Source organism: Eublepharis macularius, chromosome 2 (assembly GCF_028583425.1).
Source record: "Eublepharis macularius isolate TG4126 chromosome 2, MPM_Emac_v1.0, whole genome shotgun sequence".
Lineage (NCBI taxonomy): Eukaryota > Metazoa > Chordata > Lepidosauria > Squamata > Eublepharidae > Eublepharis > Eublepharis macularius.
The window spans coordinates 213293096-213307650 of record NC_072791.1 but is presented as its reverse complement, the minus strand read 5'-3'; the positions used below and the strand labels follow the sequence as shown (position 1 = coordinate 213307650).

The window sequence follows — 14555 nt, the reverse complement described above, 5'->3', positions numbered from 1 at the left end:
TCCCTCTCAAACTTGAAAGTTTGCTAAGCAAAGTAAAGCAAGACTATGGAAATATTTTAGCCAAGATGTGTCAAGGGGACCAAGATCCTCCAAAGCTAAATCCAGAAGACAATGAACCAGCACAAGGAGTTTCTGAAGATCACGACTATGGATTTGAACTATCTTCACAACTGCCCAAAATAAATTAGGCATCTCAAAGAACCAATTCAACCCATTGTTCCTGATTTGCAAGTAAACACAATTTCAGCAATCTCACGTAATTTTCCTTTGAAGTTTCTTTGCTTGAGAACTGCTACTCTTAGGTCAGCAATGGAACATCCTGGCAGACTGAAATGTTCTCTCACTGGGTTTTGAATGTTGTGATTTTCGATTACAGAGGTATGTCCATTCTTTCTTTTGTGAAGAGACTGACCTGTTGAACAACTTGACCCACAAATCAATCCACACAAGAAGTACATTTTCTAAACACCACTGTGCAAATACATAACAGAAACTTAAGAACCCACCTTATGTCAAAAACCAAGTGATCTCCAGACATATCTATATGCTTCCAGTCATCCAAAACACATCAGACAGTCCAAGCTCTACGCTACAGTCTTATCTGCTCCAGTCCCTCTGATAGATTCTCACCAGCAACATAGATCCAGAGGAGTCAGCCATGTTAGTCTGTAGTTGCAAAATAGTAAAGAGTCCAGTAGCACCTTTAAGACCAACCAACTTATTTGTAGCATAACCTTTCAAGAACCACAATTCGTCAGATGTTGAAGAAAACCCATACCCTACCACCGATTTTGATAGTCTTACAGGTGCTACTGGACTCTTGCTCTTTTCTACTGCCACAGACAGACTAACATGGCCACCCATCTTGAAGTAATTTGTATGTTGGTGTTCTCTTCTTATTGAGAAAATGGATGTTTAGTTTGGAGACCACTGCCCAAAGGCTTTGGAGTCAGCAACGCAGCTTACAGAGAAACACATGAGAATAGTTTTTGCTGAAGAAACGACATATGACATTAACTAGCAAAATGAAAGATACCCCCTTAACAACACTTGTCTGAGGAGTCATACCTTTCATTGGAGGGGCAGCTGCTATCAGTCCATTGTGACACCTACCTTGGCAACACATAGGCTAGGTGTGGGTAAGGCCCTCACTCTCAAGTCGTCATTGCAGAAGACTGAATGCCTTGGGAGCTCTGAAACATTGCCATGGTGAATTCGCCACTGCCAACGGGTGCTGTCTCAGTGGTGCATAAGAAAGAGATCTCCACCATTGGTAAAGTAGCCGCTCACGTCCCTGACCTTATTGTGTACGGTGACTTCTCCCAGGAGGTGCCATTCACTGAGAAATTTGACGGTGTCTTGCTCTTTATCGACATCTCAGGTAAGCCCAGGGCTCAGCTCGAGACGCAATGTGCGATGCCACAGGTGTGTGATTTTAAAAGCCCTTTCTTTGCCTGAGACCCTAGACAGCTGTTGCCAGTAGGCAAGAGTGTGGACCCATGGGCTCACTCAGAATTTATTTATTATTTATTATTTTATTTCAAATTTCTATTCCACCCTCCCTGAGAGCTGGCTCAGGGCAGATAACAAATAAGGCAGATTCACATTGACTAAAGTCCGGTAGAGAGAGTCACGTAATACGAAGTAGAGAACAGAAACGCGACCAACTAACTCAAATTAGTAAAGAGACAATGAGAGAAACAATTAATTTATACAACCACTGTAAAGTAAGCATTGAACATTACATTAAAGTGCTCTTAACAAAAGCCCTGGCATAAGCCTGGGGTTCCCCAGGGGGAAAAAAGGACTCTCGAAGAGCAAGGTGGACTGTAAAAAGCCCCAGCGAAGTCAATCACAATACACACAGTACATTCATGTATTTTGGTACATAAATATGTGCAAGATATAACATCCAACAAAGGTCAATCCGGGAGTACATTCAAACCGTGAAATTAACAAACATAATCAAATTGTAACCGCAACGGGTTCGCTAGCATTAGACCATCCCGTATCGGATTCTCCTTCTTCCAAGCAGTTACAGCTGCAAAAAATCAAAATTCATCTTATTACAAACTTCAATTATTGCACGTATTCCCAGTATATCTAAAATATTATACTTACAAAGGTAAGAAGCAGTATCAACACATACAAGTAAAGTTCATTTAAACGGCTCGCTCCCAGGCGTCAGCACAGCCTCACAAAACATACTTACTTAAATACCATCAGAACCTTAAAGTGCCAGGACCTCCAGGTATCCTCAAAGGTAAGCTGTAAGATCACAATTTACATTCAGTCCCTTGGGTTCCACTGTACTTAACCTGTGGATCCACCAGGCTTCCTTTCTACGCAGGTCCCTTTGTATAAGGAAAGGGTCCTTAAATTGGCTCACATAAAGTCATTTCAAATGTGGGTCATTTCAAATGTGGGAGATGTAACACATGTGATTTTGTTATGTCGCCCCTCCAGTTTAAAACCATGGGGCTTTTCTGGAAGGCATTTTCTACCTGTAATACACAGAATGTGGTGTACATGATTGTATGCGCGTGTAAATTATTGTATATAGGATGTACTAGTAGACAAATTAAGACCAGGATTCAAGAACATCGATCGCGGATTCGTCGTGAGGTGGAAGACGCTCCGATGGTAGCCCACTTCAAAGAAAAGAAACACAAGGACACGGACTTCACTTACTCTGTTCTTTATGTGAGCCAATTTAAGGACCCTTTCCTTATACAAAGGGACCTGCGTAGAAAGGAAGCCTGGTGGATCCACAGGTTAAGTACAGTGGAACCCAAGGGACTGAATGTAAATTGTGATCTTACAGCTTACCTTTGAGGATACCTGGAGGTCCTGGCACTTTAAGGTTCTGATGGTATTTAAGTAAGTATGTTTTGTGAGGCTGTGCTGACGCCTGGGAGCGAGCCGTTTAAATGAACTTTACTTGTATGTGTTGATACTGCTTCTTACCTTTGTAAGTATAATATTTTAGATATACTGGGAATACGTGCAATAATTGAAGTTTGTAATAAGATGAATTTTGATTTTTTGCAGCTGTAACTGCTTGGAAGAAGGAGAATCCGATACGGGATGGTCTAATGCTAGCGAACCCGTTGCGGTTACAATTTGATTATGTTTGTTAATTTCACGGTTTGAATGTACTCCCGGATTGACCTTTGTTGGATGTTATATCTTGCACATATTTATGTACCAAAATACATGAATGTACTGTGTGTATTGTGATTGACTTCGCTGGGGCTTTTTACAGTCCACCTTGCTCTTCGAGAGTCCTTTTTTCCCCCTGGGGAACCCCAGGCTTATGCCAGGGCTTTTGTTAAGAGCACTTTAATGTAATGTTCAATGCTCACTTTACAGTGGTTGTATAAATTAATTGTTTCTCTCATTGTCTCTTTACTAATTTGAGTTAGTTGGTCGCGTTTCTGTTCTCAGATTCACATTGACTGGCTTGCCCCCATCCTGCCGCTATACGTTGATGGCGTCTGCCGGATCCTGCGCCTTCCTCTCCTTGTTATCGGGCTGCAGGAAAATATAGCGTTAAAAAGGTGGAATATTTCTTGTGCATTTATTGTTGTCATTTCATCTAAACCAGGGCTTTTTTTCTGGGGAAAGAGGTGGTGGAACTCAGTGGGTTGCCCTCAGAGAAAATGGTCACATGGCTGGTAGCCCCGTTCCCTGATCTGCAGACAGAGGGGAGCTTAGATTGCCCTCCGTGGCACGGCGGGCAATCTAAAGTCCTCTCTGTCTGCAGATCAGGGGGCGGGGCCACCAGCCATGTGGCCATTTTCAAGAGGTTCTGGAACTCCATTCCACTGCGTTCCAGCTGAAAAAAAGCCCTGATCTAAACAATGCACTTGGAAACAACCTAACACACAGGAGGCATTATGGCATTTTCTTAACCAAGGAAGATTAATTTCCATGCTCTTAGGCACTGCTTCATTTGCTGAAGAGGACCCAGTCTTCTCCCCGCACTCCCCGTAATGGCAAGACTTCTAACTGGGGTGGGGAGGAGAACATAGTGGACATAGTCCTGCCTGTCTAGGCAACTTCAGCACTGGGGGGGGAGGGGGTTGTAAGAAAAAAATACCTTATTGGTATTTTGGGGGGTATATTTGGAAATCCTGATCATACTCAAAAATACCTGGAATTGGGAGTCATCAGGGATTAGCAGCACTGGCAGTTCAACGGTTGCCGCAGCTTTTTAAATCCTTTGCACGTTTCCCAAGTGACAGGGGGAGCGGGGAAGGAGGCAGCTCTCAGGCAAATAGTTCTGCCTGGCTTTTGTGAATGACACTGTTGGGCTTGCAATGGTGTCCATGGCTTCAGTTGGTTCTACTGGGATTCTCATGTTTGCTATTGGTTCTCCTAAGCTTTGTTGGTTCGTTTTGCATTTGGGAGGCTTTTGGCCAGTGTGGTTGCTCTTGTGTCTTTGGCTATGGCTTTTAGGCATCTATCTTTGCCCTTGTGGTAAGTGCAAGACTTTCCCCTCATGGGAAACAATGGAGAGTGGATGGGGGCACCTTGTTCGGGGGCTTGTAGAATTGGACTCCTTGATCCAATTGACTCAAAACTTGGGAGCTCTTTAATGCATAAGCAGGGTTAGATTCCCTGCAATTGTGGTGTAGTTTGCTTGAAAAATGGCCCCTCTTCCCTGCCCCCAGAAAGGTCCCCCTATAGGGAATAATGGTGCCAGATATTTTTTGGATTTCTGAAAAGCCCCAAATCAGAATACTAAACCAATATTTTTTGACCCAAATAGTGGGAATATCAATATTTATGGTCTTCCCAATATCCAAATCTGGAAAATACCCCCCAAATAATTTCACTTTTGTACGCCCCTGGCACATACGGCAGTGTTAGGGGTGTGCATAAAAAACACTTACCGGTATTGTACATTAAATTTATCAGTCTTATCTGAACACGTTGGTCAGAATATGGGGCTTCTTTCCACGTACATTTCTAATAGTGTGTAGATTACAATGCGATCATTTGCTTGTCTTCAGTCTACAATAATAACTTTCAGGGTGAAAAATTGCCCTCATGCAGACACAAAGACATTGAGTGCAGCTGGCAACCGGTGGTCAGTAGCTCTTCTGATGGGCAGAACAGCCTGGCACAAAACAAAACAAAAACAGTGGCAATGAAAGGTTGGATTCTGCCAGCTTTTCAATTCAGCCTCTTCTAACCTACTTTATTTATTTATTTATTTTATTCGATTTATACCCCGCCCTCCCCACAGATGGGGAGCCACCATCCCATCTCGCTTCCCCCCCCCTATATTTCCCAGCATAACATCTGGATGGGCAAAAGGGGTCCCCCTCTTCCATCTTTCATCAGTGGAAAAGATGGAAAGGGACAGCTCAAGGCATGTTGGGCATCTTATCCAAAACTAACAGCAAAACTCCCTGCTACTCCTTCCCATTTTCCCAACGTCAGCTGCATCCTTCATGCTTCCTACTATAGGAAGACCAAGTCCTAGGAGGAAAGGTTGAAGGAGCTCGGTATGCTTCACCTGGAGAGGAGACGGCTGAGAAGTGATACGATAATCATCTTCCTGTACTTGAAGGGCTGCCATATAGAGGATGGTGTGGAGTTGTTTTCCTCTGCCCCAGAAGCTCGGACCAGAACCAATGGATTGAAATTAAATCAAAAGAGTTTTCGGCTAAACGTTGGGAAGAACTTCCTGACAGAGTGGTCCCTCAGTGGAAAAGACTTTCCTCAGGAGGTGGTGGGCTCTCCTTCTTTGGAGGTTTTTAAGCAGAGGCTGGATGGCCATCTGACAGCAAGGCTGATTCTTTGAACCTAGGCAGATCATGAGAGGGAGGGCAGGAAGGGCTACATCAGGGCTTAGTTCTCGTGGCCCTTCTTACATGCTCAGGGTAAGGCCGATCACCACCTTGGGGTCAGATAGCAATTTCCCTCAAGCCAGTTGCCTAGGGATCCTGACGGTGTTTTGTCATCTTTTGGGTATGGAGTAAGGGTCACTGGGTGTGTGTGGAGGGGAAAGGTATTTGTGAATTGCCTGCATTGTACAGGGGGTTGGATTAGATGACCCTAGAAGTCCCTTCCATCCTATGATTCAATGATTCTATTGATGGCAAACATTTATGCCCATCCAAGGCTTCACAGCTCTGACAGAGACCTTCAGCATGAGTTCAAGCTTCGACTATGGGGCTGACCAGCTTACCCAGACACTCAATCAATATGTTGGTGACATCGTGGAGGGTGAGTATTGCAGCCGGGTATATAATCCATTGCAAGGAGAATGCCCCGTCTCTCCTCTTCATGACTTTGAGCCAGTTTGGTGTAGTGGTTAGGAGCATGGGTACCAGGTTTGATTCCCCACTCGAAGCCAGTGGAGTGACCTTGGGTCAGTCACAGCTTCTAGGAGCTCTCTCGGCCAAGCTACAAGTGACGGATGACACTTGAAGGGCAAGTGGAGCGCAAGCGGAGGGCAAGTGAACAGGGAGAAATACACTTGCCGTTCAAGTGTCATTCATCACTTGTAGCTTGGCCCTCAGCCCCACCCACCTCACAGGGTGTTTTGTTGTGCAGATAATAATAGCATAGTTTGTAAACCTGAACAGTTGTCCTGAAGGACGGTGTATAAATTGAATGTTGTTATTATTCTTACTATTAAGTCAGGGGCTTTGCTTATACAGACAAACAGCTTCCGAATGCATGGCCATTGCTCACTGGTTGTTCTAGAGCACCTCCTTCCAATATTCCATTTTCCCATGTGCCAAAATAGCAATACACCATTGTGGGAAAAACATTGCAGCTAGTAAGACCAAAGCACTTCTAGTGCTGTCTGGAAAGTATATGCATGTGTTACATTTTTTGTCCTTCATGTCTCTTCACAACAGCCCTGTGAGTTAAGTTGGGCAAAATATAACTGGGAGAGGCATGGAACTGATCATCTGGATAACTTCAGTATCATTTGAAAAGACCGCATCTCAGGGGCAGAGTGCATTTTTTGAATGCAGAAAGTTCCCTGGTATTATCAGAGGAAGCGTCCGAAGCAGCAGGGGGTGATAGAGGAGACAGGCTGCTGCTTTGAGGAGCTTCTAGGCTGTAAAAGGCAGTGGAAGCTGTCTTCAGTCTTTAAGGAGCTAAGAAGTCGAGTAAATGCACAGCTATGCCTCAGGCTTACTGTCAATTTATATCAGTTTAAAACAGGGCTTTTTTCTGGGAAAAGAGTTGGGGGAACTCAGGGCCAAGCTACAAGTGACAAATGACACTTGAATGGCAAGTGTATTTCTCCCTATTCACTTGCCCTCCACTTGTGCTCCACTCAATCCACTTGCCGTTCAAGTGTCATTCGTCACTTGTAGCTTTGGCCTTCAGAACCACACAATGATGTCACTTTGGGTCAGCTGGAACAAAGGGGGAGTTTTTTAAAGTTTAAATTGCCCTCGGGGGGGGGGAATGGTCACATGGCCAGTGGCTCCACCCCCTGATCTCCAGACAGAGGGGAGTTTAGATTGCCCTCTGCACCACTCGGTGGCGTGGAGGGCAATCTAAACTCCCCTCTGTCTGGAGATCAGGGGGTGGGGCCACCGGCTATGTGACCTTTTTCTTTTCTTTTTTTAAATCATTTTTATTGAATGGGTTAACATACATTCCTTTAAAATATACAGTTTCATTTACCCTTCAAATTGATATATATGCCCCCCCATCCCTTCCCTCTCCCCCTTTTCCCCTTTTGACTTCCAACAGCACTAGAACCCCTTTATTTCTTACCATTACCTCTATTCACATTATAATCCCTATTATCAAAGGTAAAGTTCATATACATTCTCCGCACCCCTAGTAGTTCTCTAAAGTCCACAATTGTCCTCTCACGTCCCATTTATTTTCCAGATAGTCCTTAAATTTCCTCCAATCAGTTAGAAATTCATTTGGATTTTGCTCCCTCAACTTTCTTGTCATTTTGTCCATCTCCGCCATGTACAGCAGTTTTTGAATCCATTCTTCCACTTCTGGTATGTCTTCTTGTTTCCAGTATTGTGCATACAATATTCTTGCTGCTACAGTCATATAAAATAACAGTGTCCTGTCTCCCATATTTACTTTTTGCATATTTCGTCCTAGCAACAACATTTCCGGGCTCTTCAACAAATTACATTTCATAATTGACAACATTTCCACATAGATCTTAGACCAAAAAATTTTGGCCTTATCACAAGTCCACCACATATGGTAAAAAGAGCCCTCATGTTTTTTACATTTCCAACATTTGTTTGACATGTCACTGTTTGCATTTGCTAATTTCTTTGGCGTTAAATACCATCCGGCTATGTGACCATTTTCAAGAGGTGCCGGAACCCCGTTCCACCGCGTTCCAGCTGAAAAAAAGCCCTGGTTTAAACTATCCTGACATCTTCCAAAGAATCCTGGGAACTGTAATTTTGTTTTCTTTTATCTAACAGTGTGGAGAGTTCACTGATGCCCAGGATTCTCCCTGGAGAAAGGGAATGATTCTTAAACAATTTTAAACCTGGAGTGTAGATGTTCCCCATATACCTTGTTAATACAAAATAGTCATTCCCAGCTCAGGGAATTCTGGTTCCAAGAGCCACTTACATGAAGTTTGCACGATTCTGGTTGGTCTTAATAAAAGGTATTACACAGCTTACAAAACGTCAGTGTAAGTTTCTGCCCTAATTCAGTGGAAGTGTAACTTTTCCTCTCTTTCTTTCATTAACAGAGGTGATGATTTTCGGAGGTGACGTGTTGAAATTTGCAGGTACAAATTGTAGACTGAGATGATTTTAAAAATTGTAGAGTGCAGTATATGGATCTTATAACTAAATAAAGATCAGTCAATCAATAATGATTAACCACTGCTTGAGTCTGAAAATAGAGCCTAGTGACTTTCATCTGAATCCATCAACCAGGTTAAAACTGTAGGTATACCAAAAGTTAACACTTTACAGATGTCTGAAGTTATGAATTAGCATTACTCAATTACATTTTTTCAGGATTCTGTGCAATTGTCTGACAATTTTTTTTTGCACAGTGCTTTAGAAATGACAGATGAACAGTGGCTTAGAAACTGTATGAATAAATAAATAAGTCCAATCTTTTATTTCCATTCCCCTCAGGTGATGCGTTGCTGGCCCTCTGGAAGGTAGATCGTCGCTATATAAATGACATCATCACTCTGGCCCTGAAATGTAGCTTGAGCATCCAGCAAGAGTACGGACTTTATGAGACAGATGTGGGACTGACGCTGCGAGTGAAGATAGGTACGGTTTGGGGGCAGTTTTATCCATCCTACAGGAGAAGCATTATATTCAAAAGAGGCACGTGGAAACCAACACTCCTTGCCTGTTCTAAAGCAACACATTAACTGCTAAACTATAACTAAACTATATTGAGATTACTGTCTAATAGCCATTTACTTACAGGCGAACAGCCCTCTACCTGGAGACAGGTCAGAAGTTTCTTTATTCCAGGTGTCAAGTGAAATCCTTGTATGCCAGCCAAGGATCACTCAACGGTATCTTTCAAGAGTCTGATTGTCCCAATCAGACAAATTCCTCTTGAAAGGATTAAATAGAAAAGAATCACAATGATGCAAAAACCGCTAGTATATATCAATGAAATCAGAAATATAAAAGTGTACATGTCATCTCTTCTCTTACCTGTTTTAAATACAGTTTCTAAGATTCTCACCAAAGTGCTTTCAGAAACATAAGATAGTCTAAGATAGAGATTTGGGGGGCAGGTAGCATGTGGCTGCCTTATATATGTCCAGTTACGTGACTGAATTAAAACCGTCGAATTCATCTCTTCGGAAGGTGTGAGGTAAGACTCCTCTGAGTGTTAGAACTGTCATTTTCTCAAGAAATATTGTCTCAAAACTGCATGCCACCCATTCTGAGATTTACTTCTGGGCAGGAAGCCATCTATTCATCATCTATCTTTCCCAAGGATGGGATACTGAGCCTTGCTGACATAGTAAAAAGCAAATACCCAGACTGATTGTTTTTAAGACTCTATACAACTATCAGACAGGGCCTGTGACACTGCCTCCCCCCTTGGGCAAACATTAGAGGCTGTTCTTTATGACAAGCCCAGGGCACAGGACAACTGTCATTCTTACCACATGATAACAGAGATAAAAGCAGAGTGTCGTGAGTCAGCCTGGCCCTGACGTGCACCAGCCTCGCTCTGCCACCCTGCCACTTGCCCCAGAGTCTTCCTCAGAAGATGAAGACATGGAGGAGCCAGCAGGGTCTACTCTGGAGCCAGCTGTAGCTCCAGAGGAAACCCAGGAAGAGCAGCCAGGAACCTCTGAGGAGGCTGTTGTGAAGGAAGACTCCCACATAGCTAAGGAGAAACCTGAACCAGCTGAGAGAAGGAAGAACAAGGCAAAAGCAGCTGTGTGGGAACGACGCAAGAGTGCTCGTTTACAAGCACAGCACAGGGCAAGGCTATCAGAGGAAGAGACAAGACCTGCACCTAGTCAGGAGAAGCATAAAATGCAGATGCTGGGCAGCACCCAGCGTGGAAGCAACTTCGCTCACCACTCTCTGCTGCCAGTAGTGCTGTACATGGGCCTGTCTTGTACCTTGCCCTGCCTGGAACTGACTTACTGGACTCTGACCTTGGCCTGTCTCTGGGACTCTCCCTCCTGCCTGCTCCCTTGTCTGATGGACTTATTGGATTCTGACCTCAGCCTGTCTCCTGGACTCTCCATCTTGTCTGCCCCCTGTCTGACTGGTTCCTTGGCTCTGCCCTTTGGCTGAACTCCTGGACTTCCTGTGCCTGCTCTACCGGTGAGCCGCCTGCCTGCCTGGCACCTGGAACGGGCGCTCTCACCTCAGACGTGACACAGAGAGAAAGATGGAGGGCTGCAAGAGAGGAGCATTTGGGGCTCTTGGTTCTCAGGCCACTCATCCACTAGTGATACAAATGGCATTCTGTCCTTTTTTTGATTTGCAGGCTCCGGTAACCCTTGAAATTGATGACACAAACCAAGTACCAGGCCCTTCCTTCCAAACAGGAAGAAAAGTTTGGGAAATTCCTGGAAATTTGAGGACACAGTTTGGGGGTGGAAGGGAACTTAGCAAGGATTGAGTTCACCTTTCAAAATGGCGATTTTCTCCACGGGAACTGTTGTAATTCCTGAAGAACTGGTCCCATCTGGCAACCCTACTCCAGATGGTAGAAAGAGATGCTCAAAAGCTGGCAGATGGAACAATGAGAAGAAACTGAAAACTATCATATTGTCGTCAACATCTCTTTAAAACTGTTGGTGACTCAGTCCAGACATTGTGAGAAAAGGCAGCTTACCTAAACAAACTATGGTTACTGTGGCTGCCTGAATGTAGGTTGCTACACTCCCTATGGTTAGTCAAGCCAGGATGTGAATTTGGTAGATGAACTACAGTGAGTCTTAAGTATGGTTTTGTGTGCTGTACGAATCCTGATTTTTGGTCTGTTCCCCAGCAACCATCAATGAAATCACCATTTGTCAAGGCAAACCAGGACATAAGAGATGTTTTCTAATCTGAATTTTGGTTTCACAACCTAATCATAGTCTGAACTGAGCCTATTGCTCCTTCTAACAGCAAACAATGGTTGAAAACCTATCATTAACACAGAAATATGCGCTCATCCATGGTTTCTATAAGTCTGGGGGTGTTCCCAAGTATGCAAAACAATTTACTTTTTAAATAAAAAAGAGATGATTCTTCCTTCTAAACACGCGCCAACTGAACATTTTCTAGAAGTATGGAATGCTGAGGGTCATTGAAAATGAATGAAAGAGGAGGTGGAAAACAGAAAAGAATGTGATGTTTAAACCACTAAGAGTTTATTGTGCAGAGGCTCAGGGTGTGGCGTTAAAGGCACAGGATACAGCAGCTTTTAGCTATCTTTGAAGAGGTGGTTAGGTTCCATAACGAATATGTTCTGTATTTTGCAAGGGCTATCTGCAGGTCACATCTCAAAAGTTGTTATTGGAGACAAAAGGCACCAACATTTCCTCGTAATTGGCCGGGCAGTGGATGAAGTGCGATTGTCTCAGAACCTAGCAAAGGCTGGTGAAATTATCCTGTCACCCAACTGTTGGGAGCTCTGTCACCAGAAATTAATTGTGGTAGAAAAGATCCCAGATGAACGTGCAGTGAAGGTGAGCACCTGTAGAGATGGGCTGTTAGATGAAGTGTCCTCTGCTAGTGATGCTGTTTAGTTTCTCTATCAGAGATCCTCAACATGGTCCCTGTGGGCACCATTGTGCCCACCACCACCAAGTGTTTTTAGAAAGTGGGAGGAGCCAGTTGGGGCTTTTACCCAGCAGGGCTTCTGATTGGCCATTACAGATTTGATTGGCTGTGCAGGGAAGCAAGAACTGGGAAACAGCTCTTGCCTCCCTGGCCATAAGAGACGTTGTGGGTTGAGGGGCCATTTGAAGGTTGGCTCCGTCTCCTGCAGCAGCCATTTTGTGGCAGCCGTTTTGTAGCTCCACCCACCACACGAACCGAAATATGATGGGCACGAACTGAAATATGAGATGGGCACGAACCGAAATATGAACCAAAATTAAGCACAAACCAGGCCGGTTCGTGGTTCGCGAACCACAGTTCATCAGATCTGATTTCTGACGAACCGCCACGGACTTTTAGGCTGGTTCATTTGGTTCATTTTTTGGTTTGTCACAGCAGACAGCGTGGTGCCAATCAATCAGTTTCCTAGGCAACAGGGGATGGACTTCCTGCAGACCTTCTGCTGACCCAGAAGTGAACTTCTGCTGGCCAGGAAGTGACCTTCTGCTGTCCCGGAAGTGATGATTTTCAACCAGGGGCAGGTTCGTGAAAGTTCGTGGTTCATGAAATTTGATGAACCACACGGTTTGGGTTTTTTCTGGTTCATGCCCATCTCTAGTCAGAATGCCAAATGTGTCCACAGGCTCAAAAAGTTTAGGGACCCCTGTTCTATATCAAATGCTGGAAAGGGTTTGATAGAATCTGTAATAAGAATGCAGCAGAGTTCAAAGCAGCTTGAGAAATAAAAACTCAATACAGGACTGCTGAAAATACTATTTTATACATATTATTTCTATAATTTTATTTTTAAAGAAATGAATTAATAGCAGAAATTAATCACATCAAAACCAATGTATACTTATTCAGAGAATTTAACTTGAAAGCATTCAGACCAAAAAAAAGAGTGCGTGCTTGGTATCTGCATAGCACCAAAAGGGGTGGTAGGTGGACCTAACAGGGAATGGTTCTGCTAGTTTGCCTTCTCTGGAGCTGCTGGTGGGTGGCTTTCCCAGATGTTGATATTGATGGGGGTGAAATGGGTTAAAATAGTTTTAAATTCAGAGTTGCAATGGACCTTGATGTCACTTCTAGGGAGGGCAGTCCATGGCAGATAGACCCCCAAACCCCTCACAGCAAGTCCTCCAATGCATTGGTTAAAAGGTCTTTATTTAGGGATCCATTAAGTTCATGGATACATCCATAGATGGTAAAGCTGACAGGAATGATTATACAGGGAAAGGCACTATTGAGATAGGGAGTACTATTCCCCCCTCCCTTAGAGCAGTTTGCATTTAGGCGCGAAAACCTAAGAAGTTGCATGAGAACACAATAGCTTAGTCTGGACAGGAACGGCAGAAGATTACAAAGAAATCGAAGTCTTTCTCTCTCCCCTGGGAAAAGGTTACATTTCTGGTTCCAGCTACAAGGCCAGTGCCACATATTTTCAGAGATAACAGGCTGGTTACTTTCTCAGCATTAGTACTTTCGTTTTCTGGCAGGCCAAGAATGGCATAACTATGTGGCTACATTACAAAGCATAACTATATGCTCATAGCATGACATCAATATATTAGAATGGCGAGATCAATACATTCGATCAGAAAATACATAAATGGCATGGGTGTGTGCACACATGACACTTGATCAATAGAGAGTCAGACACTTGATTGTTTTTAAGAAACATTAACTCTAATGGAAAAAGGTACACGGGATTCCTACAAAACAAAGAACTCTATTCCCTACATCTTGACTCCACAGAGTACAAACTAAGACAGCATGAGTAATGGACAGGGGTCATTTCGTAGAAAAAGAGCTGGAGGAACTCATTAGCATAACTCATTAGCATATGCCATACCTCTTGCCATCACCAGAAGTGTGTCATTAGTATAACTGATTTGCATGTGCCACACACCCCTGACATCACCTATTCTGGCTGTTTTGGACCCAATCCTGGCCATTCAGGGCTGAAATTGAGCCCAAAATGGCAAAAAGGGGCTGAAAATGACTGAAAGGGGGCCCAAAATGGTCAGGATCGGGCCGCTGTTGAGCAGGAGAGTGATCCACCACCCGTCAGAGGCCTGATCCAGGCCGTTTCAGCCCCAATCCAGGCTGAAATGGGCCCAAGATGGCCGAGAGTCAGGTGGGCAGGGCCACCAGACATGTGACCTCTTTGGGGAACTGCCGGAACTGCGTTCCTGTGCGTTCCCCCTTGAAATGAGCCCTGGTAATGGAGATTCGCTTCTTCTTGACCCTTAGACAGGA

General features: G+C 44.0%; 1 protein-coding gene across 1 annotated transcript in view; it reads left to right on the top strand.

Moving 5' to 3' along the window:
• The first annotated feature begins 1206 nt into the window (after window positions 1-1206).
• The window catches only part of LOC129323604 (adenylate cyclase type 10-like), a 125923-nt gene continuing 112574 nt past the window's right edge, over window positions 1207-14555 (top strand). Inside the window, exons 1-5 of the mRNA XM_054970130.1 lie at window positions 1207-1381; window positions 6136-6240; window positions 8726-8764; window positions 9123-9266; window positions 11955-12160. Coding sequence (XP_054826105.1) covers window positions 1207-1381; window positions 6136-6240; window positions 8726-8764; window positions 9123-9266; window positions 11955-12160 — 669 coding nt within the window. The remainder of the gene's footprint in view (window positions 1382-6135; window positions 6241-8725; window positions 8765-9122; window positions 9267-11954; window positions 12161-14555) is intronic.